Below are 15,139 nucleotides of genomic sequence, written 5' to 3'. Positions count from 1 at the left end.
GGAACTCTTCCATCCTAACAGAACTTTCCATTGTAACTAGTACATAACAAATTAACTCACTGACCATATTTGACCATGTAAGTCACAACCTCTCTCTACCTGTTTCCTCAAATGCAAAATGGGGATAACACTAACACCTAGCTCACAGTGTTGTTGTGATGGTCAAATGAGATAATATATAGAAAGAGCTTTGCAAACCTTAAAGGTCTAGAGAAATTCTAGCTGTGGTGATGGGTATGAAGATGGTGCTTAGTCCACCCCTAAAGCCTACCATCTCCCTGCCAAGAGGTAGGGAGCTCTCACTGCATTGTCAATACTCTGAAGTCACTGTATTGATTAGAGTTCTGGGATCGATGCTGGTTTCTTTATATGATTATGGTTATTATGTAAAATTGTTCCCCTACCTCTTATTACAGTTCACAAGAGATTTCCTCTTAATTCTTCATATTCTTTTTTTACCACAAGAATATTCCATTATAATCACATACCACAATTTGTTCAGCCATTCCCTAATCAATGGGTACCCACCTCCTTCTTTGCTACTACAAAACATCTTTGTCTATATAGTATATTTCCCTCTATCTTTTACCTCCTTGGGGTATATTCTAGCTAGAGATACTGATAGGACAAAAGGCATATATAAAGATACGGTACTTTTTGTAGCATAATTCCAAACTTTTAGAACAATTCCCAGCTCTGCCAAGAGTATGTTTATGTTCCTCTTTTCTCATGGTCCCTCCAAGTTTTTTTTTTTTTTGGTGAGGCAATTGGGTAGTTAAGTGACTTGCCCAGGGTCACACAGTCCCTCCAACTTTTACATTTACAGTTACCTGTGATTATTTTTACCTCTAACCAAGGCTCCAGCCTAAGTAGGACAGGAATACAAATATTTCTCTCCAGTGGCCTAGAAGGGTCAGGGCAAGGTTGTGGGTCAACAATAAGAAGGTCTGGTTTGAGTTTCCATTGGTGGGGATACTTTCAAGATCCAGGCTATACTTGTTGAGCCTTGTTTGTAGGTTTACACCGTTAAGCATTTGGGACTTAAGGGTACTGACTTCACATGCCTACCAAAACAGAAGAGCTCATTAGTGACTCATGGCAAACCAGCACAAATGTCGAATCCTTCTGCCTCTAGGTGCTCAGTGGATAGTGCACTGGACCAGGAGTCAGGAAAACCTGAGCTCAGATCTGGCCTCAGATACTTCTTAGCCTTATGGGCAAACCACTTAACTGCTTTTTGCCTCAGTTTCCTCATCTGTAAAATGAGGACAATACTAGCACCTGCCTCCCAGAGTTGTTTTGAGGATCAAGTGAAATATTTGTAAATAGCTTAGCACAGTTCCTGGCACAGGGTATGGGTTTGGGGTTTGGGTTTTTGGGGTGAGGCAATTGGGGTTAAGTGACTTGCCCAGGGTCACACAGCTAGTAAGTGTCAAGTGTCTGAGGCCGGATTTGAACTCAGGTCCTCCTGAATCCAGGGCCGGTGCTCTATGCACTGTGCCACCTAACTGCCCCAACACAGTAGGTTTTCTTGGGGTTTTTTTTTTGTGAGGCAATTGGGGTTAAGTGACTTGCCCAGGGTCACACAGCTAGTGTTAAATGTCTGAGGCCGGATTCGAACTCAGGTATTCCTGAATCCAGGGCCGGTGCTCTATCCACTGTGCCATCTAGCTGCCCCCACGGTAGGTTTTTAATAAATGCTTCTTCCTTTGTTTCCTCTATAGGACAAAGACAATTCTGGTGCCACAGTCCTCCATCTGGCTGCCCGCTTTGGTCACCCTGAGATAGTGGACTGGCTGCTTCGCTATGGAGAGAGCGACCCCGCCTCAGCCACAGACACAGGAGCCCTGCCCATTCACTATGCTGCCGCCAAGGGAGACTTCCCCTCACTTCGACTTCTCGCAAGCCACTATCCAAAGTAAGAGCACCCCAAGGTCAAGGGCTCACATTTTTGCACACCTGGGGTTGGGAAATGCCCAGCCTGTCCTTCTCCCTCAGAGTTTCAGCTCTCCCAGGATTTCCAGGCTTAGGATTTAATTTGAGGGTTGCCTTGGTAGCCTCTTCCTCCCCCTCCACCACTCCAGATGTTGCTAGAATTTAGACATGAAGTTTAGTAAGGGTCTCCCCATGGCTCTGGACAAAGACAGGCGAACCTTCATTGCTGTAGAAACCATTCTACCAGTTGGTGCTTGCCCCTTCCCCAACCAGGATTCCCTTTCCTTGTATGAAGTACTCTTCTTCCCCCTGGCCTTCTAACAACTGGTTTAAACCTGCCCCTTTCCTCTTTTCTTTTCTTTTCTTTTTTTTTGTGTGTGTGTGTGTTTTGTTTTTGCGGGCAATGGGGGTTAAGTGACTTGTCCAGGGTCACACAGCTAGTAAGTGTCAAGTGTCTGAGGCCGGATTTGAACCCAGGTACTCCTGAATCCAGGGCCGGTGCTCTATCCACTGCGCCACCCAGCCACCCAGCCGCCCCCCCCCCCTTTCCTCTTTTCTAACTCTCAAAGAGCTCAGCTGCTGGGCTTACAAAAGAATCCTCCAAACTCCCCTGCTAGGCTCATTCTCATAGTAGGGGACCATATTTGGGATCAAATTGGATAAAAATCAATTGTCTAGGGGCAGCTAGGTGGCACAGTGGATAGAGCACCGGCCCTGGAGTCAAGAGGACCTGAGTTCAAATCCGGCCTCTGACACTTAACACTTACTGGCTGTGTGACCCTGGGCAAGTCACTTAACCCCAATTGCCTCACACACACACACAAAAAACCTATCTAGACAACCCCCCCAAAAAATCTATCCTTCATTTTATTTTATTTGTGGGGCAATGAGGGTTAAGTGACTTGCCCAAGGTCACACAGCTAGTAAGTGTCAAGTGTCTGAACTGGATTTGAACTCAGGTCCTCCTGAATCCAGGGCCCATGCTTTATCCACAGCTCCACCTAGCTGCCCCCCTACCCCTTCATTTTTACAGATGAGGAAACTGAGGCTATTTAAGTGAATTACCTGAAGTCACACAGAGGGTAACAAAAACAGTATTTTAGCCAGCCCTCTGACTCTTAATCTGCCATTTGTCCCCAGAAGTCTGGCCATGCCTTGTCCCCTCTCTTTGGCCCTCATAAATGTTGAAGTACCTAGGAAAAACTTTGTCAAATGCTTTTTGCAAAGTCTCTTACCCATCTATATCACTCAGATCACTCCCACTGGCAATAATTGATTCTGGGACCCTCCTTCCAACATCCTTGATGCCTTGGGCTTATCAATTTGCAGAACAGCAGGGGAGGCAGCACCAGGGAGCATCATCCCCTCTCACTCTGAGATCAGTGAGACTTTATGGCAGCATTAAATTATCAGCCATTTCAAAACTCATTTGGAACAAATTTCTCTACTCGGGTAGGTATGAGGTTTGACTTCAATTGTATCCCACTTCTGTTTCTCCCACTTGAATGGTCCACCAAAAAACTTGAGAGTCAACTCAATTATGCCATTTAATCAAGTTAATGATGAAATTATATCTTAAATAATTTGATAAAACTCCTATCTTTAAAATCCTACTGGAAATTTCTTGGAGGGAACAGAGTAAGCTTGGTGCCCCTGTCCTGTGAGACATGGGATTGATTGGTTTCCGTCCCTCCCCCAATTTTTGGCTTTGAGTTCTGAGACAGTTTGCTACTGTCCCCTTTACTGTGCTACCCAGATCTTGGCTGTTCTCTGGAGTGTCTCAGTGTGACACTCAAAGGAAAACAGGTCCCTCATCCCGAGTGACTTCCCCCCACAGCTCAAGCTGTGCCAGGTGCTGATTGGGCTGGGGATGATGTTAATGGCTGGTTTCCAGATGTTCTGGGCTGATGAGTACCAGCCCACCATGAATCTCACCTGCCACCAGCTTTGATCTTTTCACACATGTGAAGTCACTGATAAGGAAGCTTCTTTGTCCTCCAGGTCTGTGGGGTTGTGGGGCTATTTTTCAGGGGATGAACAGAGAACCCATCAATCAAAGAAGGGAGAATCGCTACCTCAAAAAGGCCAAGCCTGGAAAGATGAAAAGGAAAAACATTTCCACAAATAGCTGTGACTTCCAGAGCCAGAGCTACCCCCTCAATTCATTGCAATGAATTATAAGTCCTCACTCTGTGTGAGGCACAGTAGTAAGTGCTGTGAATACCAAGATTTCCCTTAAGAAACTTGCATTCTTCGGGGAGGCTATGGCAGAGATCCAAAAATAAGTAGATGCAAGATAATTTGAAGATGATTAGGGCATTGATTAAAGCAGGAGTTCTTAACCTGAGGCTTAGAAAGTTGAATAGAGTTTAGGGAGTCCATGAACTTGAACAGGAGAAACAAATTACAATGCCGTTTTCCTGAACTTTTGGATGGTAATCCTAATATTTTATTTTATGCATTTAAAAAATTATTCTAAGACAGAGTCCATAGGCTTCATTAGACTGTTAAAGGACTCCATGATTTAAAAAAAGGCAAGAATCCCTGAAGTAGTGAGCTTAGAAAAGCCAAGGCTTCCAGGAAAAGCCTTAAGGAAAGGCTTAAACTGACACCTGAAGGAAGCTAAGAATGGATTTGGAGTTGTTAAGGGCTAAAATTCTAGCTAAACTGTCTAAAATATCTAATGAGTGGTCGCCAATAAATTATAAACTTTAGCAAGAGTTAGACTTTTAAGCATTTATTAAGGAGAATAAGAATTTGGTAAAGTGAGAGAAAAAGGCCTAGATTCCTATCTATTAAAGGGAGAGCACATTTCTAGCTCCGCTCTCCACCAGAGTCCAGAGGAAAGAGCCCGAGACTGAGCGCCAGTCTCTTCCTTCCTCCTCCCACTAGCCCGCGTCACTTCCTGACTCCTGGTCTTGCCCTCAAAGACCTTCCCTTCATGGGCAGAACTCCTCTACAGTAAGTATCCAGCAGGTGGCGTTATTCCAATCGTTACAGTCCCCCCTGTTGTTCCTCAAGAAACAAAATGTTTCCTTGACGGAACAGTAAAAAGAATACAATAACTATTGCTAACTAATAATATGTGAACAACAATATAGAAAAGGAAGAGAGGAAAGTTTTGTCCAGAGGGGCGATTTTTTTTTTGTCCTCATGAACCGACGCTTTGACATTAGTCTTGCAAAGGGAGGGCCTCTGCAGAGAATACATGTTACAGATGGTGTATATTATAACAGAAAGAGAAAAAAACAACAAAAACAACAAATCAAAACTGTTCATTTAAAGTCTCTGAAAGTCTTTTCTCAGATGTCCTCTAGGTGTAGTCGTGGAATGGAAGTCTTTTCAGGGGTTGATGTGTGGATGCTGGTAATCAGCCAGGAAAATTCCTACAAAATTGAGCTTAACACAACTTTAAAATAGCTTTGTCAATAATCAAATCAAACAATGAAAGTTCTCAAAAACATGTCTAAGGGAATTCAGAATCTTAGTTGTTACACATGAAACATATAATAAAACAAAAATTGAAACATTCTTTAAAATTATAATATTACTATAGTCCCCCCTTATGGAGGGTAATTGAGAAGACAATTGCTGTGATATTAATTTTTTAAAATAATTTTTATCTTTGTTTCATCACTTTTTGCATCATCTGCCTAATTATCCTCATGCCATTATGAGAAATTAGAAAATCTAATATAATTGGTAACAGGTGTCAAGACCAAATTCAACACTGTTATTTATCATGACACCTGAGATAATTATGGGGGTTACCATAAAAGAACAGAGAAATGATGGGATATGAGCATTCCCACACTTGAGCAATATGTACTGCCCATACAGTATGCCAGGCTTAAAATAGGTGGATGGAATATATGTCCATGACACCGAACATATTGGAAGAAACCGAGTCAGACTTAATCAGATGCATGGGATTGAGATGTCCATGGCATCAGGCATATAGGAGGGAGCATAGAAGCCAGGTGTAGAAGTGAGATGGGTGGGATGAATACTTCCAGCCATCTGTACAATATTGTGGGGAAAAAGAGAATAAAATATTAAACCAAGAGAATCCAACCTCAACATTTGTCAAAAGCCGTTCCCTCGGCCATACCTTGACTTCATGCATGTCTCCCCTCATGTGACAGTTCAGTGTCTGCTCTTGCATGTATTCCTCTTGTGATTGGATGGTATCTTGGCCAACTGGCATCTGATAACTCAGAATAAAGGCAATTAATGTCTTAAATGATAAGTTCCCATAATCCAAGTCTCATATGGATTTAAAATTGAGGATAATAAATGATTGCAAAAAATGTGAATACATCTTGACTCAAAATATAATATATAATTATGCAACAATTTCAAATAATACCCTTTTTTTTACTTAGTATATAATTACTTTTGTGAAAAATCAGAATATACTTAAATACAAGTTAAAGCACAACAGAATCTCAAAGAACTTTTTTTTTTGAAAATAGAAAACTTTTACAAATGTTCCCCTCTTTTTTTTTTTTGGGGAATATGCTTATCAAAAATAATACTTCTAGAATCAATTTACACTTGCCATGGCAACCAATTTGCCACGGAAATGCTTTAAAGAGTTTGATCAAATAATCAGTTGAGAAAAAATAACAAAAACAAACAACTCAGAATATGGGAGCACAATACTCCTAGAATTAACATTGTATAATAAAATCAAAACCATCTTGCAATGTTTCAAAATTAGATAGACAAATGAATAGAAGAAAATACAAATGGAACAATAAAAGACAGTGAAATTCAAACTAAGGAAATCTAAATGAATATGAACTTAATATCAATAAGAGTATTATAAAATATAAACTTGATCACATGACTATAAAAAGCTTTTACAAATATTCTCCTTGTTTTAAAAACTAAGTATAAGACACAATCTCAAAAGCATGAAAATCTCTATGAAAATAAACCCATACCATTAATTTCAAAATGTATATGTAATAGCATAGAAATCCTATGTAACCTCTGAACTGATACTATTACTCTGAGTGAATTCAGAACACTTTTGATTCCGGTATCTAAAATCCCCAATACTCATATCAATACCTTGCTGCTTACTTCTACATTTCTGTAAAATATATACCCTTCCATGGCAAAAGAATCGGAGTCTTGAACTATGTTGATGATTGTCATTCTTATTCGGCTTAAGTTTTTCTTCTTTAACCCCTCTATATTGTCTGTCAGTCTTTTCACCATACAAATGCTTTATAAGATTACTAATTAAAGACAAAAGCAGGTTAGCAAAATTATGAACAAAACGAGCATATCTGGAATTTAAAGGGCTTTTTAAGGTTGTCTCAGAAGCACAGCCAGGCTGGGGAAGGGCTGAGCCTGAAGCTGCAAATGCAGGTAGAAAAAGTTGAGCATGCGCATTAGATCTTTGGACTTCCCGGGCAGGGGAAGCAAAGGGCTTGGCCATGGGAGGAGTAGAGGGTGGGGTCTGGAGAGGAGGGGAGGGACCAGCACAATTTGAATCAGACTTGATTTTGAACTCAGGCCTGGATTCCTCTTCCCCCACTTTGCCTCCAGGTGCTAGGGGATTAAAAGCTTCTAGAGGGTGGGTCATTGCCTCCAGGCATGCAAAATTAAAGCAACAATTAGTGTTAGAACTGGGAAAAGCTGCGGGAATCTCTTCAGGTTTCTCTGAAAAAGCATGGTTGGGAGAGGGAGAGATATTTCCTTGTGTGAGTAAGTTGCTGGCTCTTTTAACAAAAATAAAAAGAAAAATAGAAAATCCACAAAAACAAAGCATTAACATGATCTTATCTCCCATTTGTCTGGTTAAACAGACTAAAATAAAAAATAGGGTAATTAGGGAGTTTAAAAGGTCCATTTGAAAAAATTTAAAGGAAAACACAGCCAGTACACCAGTACTTAGCAGTTAAAGGGAGAGGGAGGGGAAATTTCTTACCCAACCAGCAGATCAGAAGACTGAGGGTTAGCTTTCCTCTTCGTGGTCAGCCATCTGTTGAGGGCTAAAATTCTAGCTAAACTGTCTAAAATATCTAATGAGTGGTCGCCATCTGTTGAGGGCTAAAATTCTAGCTAAACTGTCTAAAATATCTAATGAGTGGTCGCCATCTGTTAAGGGCTAAAATTCTAGCTAAACTGTCTAAAATATCTAATGAGTGGTCGCCAATAAATTATAAACTTTAGCAAGAGTTAGACTTTTAAGCATTTATTAAGGAGAATAAGAATTTGGTAAAGTGAGAGAAAAAGGCCTAGATTCCTATCTATTAAAGGGAGAGCACATTTCTAGCTCCGCTCTCCACCAGAGTCCAGAGGAAAGAGCCCGAGACTGAGCGCCAGTCTCTTCCTTCCTCCTCCCACTAGCCCGCGTCACTTCCTGACTCCTGGTCTTGCCCTCAAAGACCTTCCCTTCATGGGCAGAACTCCTCTACAGTAAGTATCCAGCAGGTGGCGTTATTCCAATCGTTACAGAGTCATTGAAACTGGGTCAAATCCCAGCTCTGCAATTTATATCTTGTGACCTTGAGCAAGTCAATAGACTTTTTTCTTTAATATATACTATTTTATTTTCCCCAATTACATGTTAAAATGATTTTTAGGGGCAGATAGGTGGTAGAGTGAATAAAGCACTGGCCCTGGATTCAGGAGGACCTGAGTTCAAATCCAGCCTTAGACACTTGACACTTACTAGCTGTGTGACCCTGGGCAAGTCACTTAACCCTCATTGCCCCACCAAAAAAAAATTTTTTTTTAACATTTTCAAAGTTTTGAGTTCCAAATTCTGTTCCCTCTTTCCCTTTCCTCCCCATCCCTGAGACAGGAAGCAATCAGATATAGGTTATACATATGCAATTATGTAAATCGTGTCCATTTTAGTCATTGTGTACAAGAAGACTAGAATTTTTTTTTTTAATGAAAGAAGGTGAAAAATAGCCCATATTAGTCTGTATTCAGACAATATCAGTTTTTTTCTCTGGAGGTGGATAGTATGCTTCATCATTAATCCTTTGGGATTATCTTGGATCATTGTATTGCTGAGAATAATTAAGTCGTTCACAGTTCTTCATCGAATAATATTGCTGTTGCTGTGTACAATGTTCTCCTGGTTGTGCTCAATTCACTTTGCAGCAGTTCTTAGAACTCTTTCCAGGTTTTTTTCTGATATCATCCTGCTTGTCATTTCTTATAGCATAATATCAACATACTTTTAATTCAATTCAATAAACATTTACTCAATCCCTATTAGGTCCTAGGTATTGGGGATATACAGATGAAAAAGCCCTTGCCCTCAAGGTGCTTACATATTCCTAGAGGAGCTACCTTGTAACACATAAGCACATGTAAAAATAACGAGTAACTTTTTTGCACCTCATTTTCCTCAAATGTTTGGGGGTTGGGTCCCTTCCACTTTTTTTTTTTTTTTTTGGTGAGGCAATTGGGGTTAAGTGACTTGCCCAAGGTCACACAGCTAGTTAAGTGTCAAGTGTCTGAGGCCGGATTTGAACTCAGGTCCTCCTGAATTCAGGGCCAGTGCTCTATCCACTGTGCTACCTAGCTGCCCCTCCCTTCCACTTCTAAATCCATGATTCTGAAGAAAAATCAGGAAACCGTCTGAACAGCCCTTTCCCAATATTCATTCTCCTTTTTGCCAAACTTGGGCTCCCTGTGCTTTTGACTTGAAAGAAGATTTCTCCAACCACCTCAAAATCCTGCCCTTGGGGCTAGGGACCTTCCTCCTCAGCCAAATACCCACACACAGACTGGTTTGGGGGGTGGTGTAGGTGAGCCTGGAGGGGTGTGGGCTTAGAGATCAGATTCTTGGGAAACTCCAAAAACCTCCAGTTTCTCTCCCTTATCCTAGGTCTGGGCCTTTGAGAAGCTATTGTATTCAGGGCTTTGGGAGAGAAGGATAGAGACTATGCCCCCCCCCCCCCGGAGCACTTCCCTCTCAACTGCTCTGGCTTCCACCGAGGTCTGGTTCAGCAGGTCCATGAATTATTCAGAGGCTTGGAACTCTCTCCGGGCACAGTTCCCCTCCCCCCACCCTGGGTGTCCCTAGGCTGAGTGAGTCAGGAGGCTGGGTGAGGGCCCACTCTCTTACAAATACTGGAAACCTGATCTCAGCTTTGCAAGAAGTGGGAGGCCCTAGAAGGGACGAAGAGGGCACTAATGGCTGAGGCTTGAGAGGAGAAGGGAACATGCACCACAAACCTTCCTTCCACTGGGAGGGCAAACCCTCTGGGCCAAGTCAAAATTGCTGCCATCCTGGGACCTGGGCTGCCTAGGAAAGGGAAGGATGAGGGGGGGGGGGGCTTTACTGGTGTTTTATGTGGCTGAAAGCCCTGAGGGGGCAGGGGGAGGAGAGAGAATTATTCAGTAGGAAAGTAACCAGTTCTCTCTTTTCTCTATAATGTAGCATATTACAATGGGAAGAGTTTAAGAGAGATTCAGGAAAGAATTTCCTGATAATCAGGCTTGTATCATTTCTTTCTCCAACCCCTACTTCTATCCCCCAACCCCATTCCATCTGGAGAGGCAGAGGGTCCTGGAGGCAAGAACAAGCTGGAGAACCCTTTATGATCTCCATTCTGTAGCCCAGTGTTTCCTCTTTCCCCTCCCTTCCTATTCCCTCCCCTCCCCTCCTCTCTCATCTTCTCCCCTCCTTTCCCCTCCTCTCCTCTCTCCTCTCTTCCCTCCACTAAGAAAGCCAAAAGATAGGGACCTAGATGGGCTACAGAGACAGATGGGGACTGGAGAAATAGGGGAAGAGCCCACAACTAGAAGCTAAGCCTCTTGAGCTGGAGTGATGTCTGGCCCCTGGAGCGGCTAAATAGCTTAGAGAAGTTCAGCCCCCACCTGAGGTTTCCATACCAGATAAACCTGCTGAACTGTCGTCCCGAGTCTCTCTCTGTATCTCAAACACCCTGCTAAGCATGCCCAGTCCAGATCATGGCAGAAGTAAAGATACTGCTGACTCCTTAGAATCACAGAATGTTAGAGCTAAAATGGCCATCCATACAGGTAATGTGGTTCAGTGGTCTCAGGTTACAAAGGGGAAACCGAGGTCCAGAAAGGTTCAAGTCCCTCAGCAGCCTCAGGGCAGAGCTAAGCCCCACTCCCAGTCCAAGGTTCTTCCCACAAGCCCACACTACCTTCTAGGTCCTTAGGAAGGTTGGTTTGGGAGAAAAGAGTGAAGGCTCAGGGCCTCTCCCCTTGGCAGGCAAGAGGACATATATCAAACTCAGGGAGTTAGGCTGGCCTCCAGGGGCAAGTGCAGCCTAGCCCAGTGACAGGGTTCTGGAAAGCAATCAGAGCTGCACCCGAGCTCACAGCAGGTGGTTTTCATCCAGCACTACCTGGCATCATTTCCTTTCTCTCGTGCAGTGGAATGAGTCAAGAAGCTCTTAAAGTTAGATCAAGGTTCCAGTTCAGAGTCTGTTACTGACTGTGATGTTGGGCAAGACATTACTGCCTCTCTGTGCCTCAGTTTCTATTTCTCTAAGATGAGATGGAGCGGGGGGATTTTCAGTTCCACTTCTAACATTTCATGATTTTTGCTCTCTCCAGAAGGGAGAATTTTCTAGAAAACTGAGAAGGCAACTCATTCCAGTCATTAGAGAATCCCTCCCCCCAGTGCTTGCCATTTGAAAAAAAAACAAAAACAAAAAAACACTAGGGGGCAGCTAGGTGGTGCAGTGGATAAAACACCGGCTCTGGATTCAGGAGGACCTAAATTCAAATCTGGATTCAGACCTGACACTTACTAGCTGTGAGACCCTGGACAAGTCACTTAACCCTCATAGTCCCGCCAAAAAAAAAAAGAATGAAAAAAAAAACAGAAAAAAAAAAAACACTAGACCCCACCTGAACTGGCTATATTACTTTGGGAGTCTACCTGGGAACCAGAGGAGAGAGGTTCCTCAAGACAAAGTTGTAAGGGGTTCAACCCCACCCTTGACCCTCCAACCCCCGCTCTAGAGAGCAGAATGATGTAGGAGTCAGCCCAAACCCAGGCCAGAAGGGACAGTGCATGGAATCAACTCACAGAAGGACTCTAACTCTGCCCTAGCCTAGTACCCCTAAACCTGATCACACACGTTAGGGCCACTCAGGCCTTGGGCTCATTCATTCTTAATCAGCTCAAGCTGCAGCAGCTCAGCAGGGCCATTTTCCACTAGGCATTGTTTGTTGTGGTCCCCTGGGCAACCATAATGCCCCACCCTCTTCTACTCCCACTTTTCCATCCCCAGCTGAGGGAAAGTTAATCCATGTGAATGGGGCAACTCCCAGCAGTTCCCCTGGGGAGTTCAGGGGAGAGAAAACCAGGCGGATGCTGAGAAGCAGCTCCCAATGAAGCTGCCTGGGAGCAGGGGCCACCAAAGCCCATCCCTCCTTGCATCTAGCATACCAGGTTTGTGTGTATGTGTACTGAAGCTAGCTCTCCCTTCTTCCAATCTCCTCCATCTGCCAGAAGGAAACACCACTGTCTTCCCCACCCACCACATAGAGCTGAATATATAATAACAATAATTCATTTCTCTAACACCACACTTTTTTCCCCCAAAAGACATGGTACAGGGGGCGGCTAGGTGGTGCAGTGGATAAAGCACCAGCCCTGGATTCAGGACTACCTGAGTTCAAATCCAGCCTCACACACTTGACACTTACTAGTTGTGTGACCCTGGGCAAGTCACTTAACCCCCATTGCCCTGCAAAAAAAAAATTTAAAGAAAGACATGGTACAATGGGAAGAATACTCGATTTAGAGCTGGGGGACTCAAGTTCAATCACTGCTATCTCTGGGACCCCTGGCAAGTCCCTTTATGGGACATAATTTCCTCATCTGTAGGGAGGAAGTAACCTTCAAGTCCCTTTCTCTTTTAAATCTATGAACACGTGACTCCTATGAGGTAGATAGGCAACTACTCTATCTGCTTTACAGATGGGGAAACTGAGGTTTAGAAAGATTAAAGAAGAGGCATGGGGGCAGCTAGGTGGCACAGTGGATAAAATACTGGCTCTGGATTCAGGAGAACCTGAGTTCAAATTTGACCTCAGACGCTTGACACTTAGTAGCTGTGTAACCCTGGGCAAGTCACTTAACTCTCATTGCCCTGCAAAAACAAAAATAAAAATAAAGGAGAGGCATCACAGTACATTGTTGAGAACTTTATTTTGCTGGATGATGATGAGTATGGGACCTGGAATCAGGAAGACTGAGTTCAAATCCTGCCTACAACACTTACTAGCTATGTGACCCTGAGTAAGTCATTAAACTCTCAGCCTCAGTTTCCACATCTCTAAAATGAATATAATAGTAGTACTCACCTCCCAAGTTTGTTGTCATGAGGAAAAAAATGAGATAACACATAAAGTGCTTTACCAACCTTAAATTGCCAACTAAATTTGAACCAGCTATTATTTTGAGTCCACAAACCTGGGTTCAAATTGCAACTCTACCATTTATTGTAACTTGTGATCTTGGGCAACTCAGTGAAACTCTCTGAAATTCAAAATCCTTATTTGTCCAACAAGGAACTCACTCCATTGACCAACTCTGGGTGGTTTTCAGTGTCTGCCCCCTTCCCTCCTCCCCCATGCCTGGACTACCTGATCTCGTCAGCTCTGCCTCCTGGCTTCCTTTAAGACCTAAGTAAAATGCTGTCTTCTCCCAGAAGCCCTTCCCAATCCTTCTTACTTCTTAGTGCCTTCCCTCAGATGTTTATCTCCAATTTATGGTGCGTGTATACATCTTGTTTTGTACCTAATCGCTTGCCTGTTCTGCCCTCCCCCCCCCCATTGGACTGTGAGCTCCTCCAGGGCAGGGATTATCTCTTGCCTTTTTATGTATCCCCAAACTTTAGCAGGATGCCTGGCACACAGTAAGTGCTTAATAAATGTTTATTGGCTAAGTGACTGAGATGACCTTTAAGCCTCCTCCATATCTCCTTCTGGGAGCCCAGGAGCCCAGGAGCCTAGGATCTCACAGCTAATAAGCAGTCAATATTTGGTAGAGCCAGGACTCACACTCAGGTCTTTGGAAAGCCAGTATTCTTTACTTTATGATGCTCCTCAATCCCAGAAGAAGAAGAAAAGTCACCTTGAGTACCAATAGGGACCTAAAGAAATAGAAAACAGGAGAGAGGTGCTTAAGAACAAGAGCCAGGCAAATATCTTGGTAGAAAGAAAGAAAAAAGGAGAGAGAGGGAGTAAGAAAGAGAAAGAAGAAAGAAAAGGAAAGAAAGAAAGAGAGGACAAAGAAATCTAGGGGAGAAGAAAGAAAGAAAAAAGTGAAAAAGGGAAGGAAGAGAAAGATAAAATGAAAGAAGAAAGAAAAAGGGAAGAGGAAAAGGAAGAAATATGGAAAGAAAGGAAAGAGAAAGAAAGCAGGAAGAGAAAGGGGAAAAAAGGGAAAGAGGAAAAGAAAGAGAAAATGAAAGAAAGAAAGGGAAGGAAAGGAAAGATTCATTCAACTAGAGTCTGATGAATTTGACTTTGATTCCTCGCAAAATTCTCCATATTATTTAAGGGATGATTTGTGAGCTTTTAGAAGGGGAGGCAGTGATTACCAAAGAGCAGCATGGCTTTATCAAGAACCCCTCACTCTACACTAATCTCATTTCCTTTTGTGACACAATCACCAGATTAGGGGAATGATGTAGACAGTATTTGAACAAAATTAGTTTTTACAAAATCTTTGTTGATGCTGTATGGAGCAAACTGCCTCAGTTTACCCAAATAACTCGAGGAGACCACCAAGTCAAGCAGAGACAGATTTATTACATTCCCATAGGAATGGGCAAGTTCAATACCTGAACTGCGCCAGCTAATACATGCTTTGACCTTATATAGGAATGTTGGTCAGAGGGGAAGTCATCACGCACACTAGGTCAAGCTCACAATCTAACATCCAATCCTGTCTCACCCAGGGCGCGTGTTCAGCTCGTGATCAATGTATGGAGACATGCATACGTGTTCCAGGAGCAAGGGGGAAAAGGGGAGGGGGAACAAGGTCAAACCAAAGGAAGAGGAAACAGGGGAGTGACAGTCAGATGTTTCAGATCTCACAGTTCCCACTGACTCCCCTCTCCTGGCCCCTGTCTCTAAAGATATTCAACCTGAATAACAGGAAGAGTCACTCAGGTGCTTCAGCATTGTTCTGTAGTTGTGTTAATTCTAGAAGGATGACAGGGTTAAAATT

General features: G+C 43.0%; 1 protein-coding gene across 3 annotated transcripts in view; it reads left to right on the top strand.

Moving 5' to 3' along the window:
• ESPN (espin) overlaps window positions 1-15,139 on the top strand; it is a 65,855-nt gene that overhangs the window by 5,158 nt on the left and 45,558 nt on the right. For all 3 annotated transcript variants that reach the window (XM_043995225.1, XM_043995224.1, XM_043995223.1), the window contains exon 2: window positions 1,725-1,918. In XM_043995225.1, the coding sequence (XP_043851160.1) occupies window positions 1,725-1,918 (194 nt within the window). The remainder of the gene's footprint in view (window positions 1-1,724; window positions 1,919-15,139) is intronic.

Source organism: Dromiciops gliroides, chromosome 3 (genome assembly GCF_019393635.1).
Source record: "Dromiciops gliroides isolate mDroGli1 chromosome 3, mDroGli1.pri, whole genome shotgun sequence".
Classification (NCBI taxonomy): Eukaryota; Metazoa; Chordata; class Mammalia; order Microbiotheria; family Microbiotheriidae; genus Dromiciops; species Dromiciops gliroides.
This window is presented reverse-complemented; position numbering and strand designations above follow the sequence as displayed.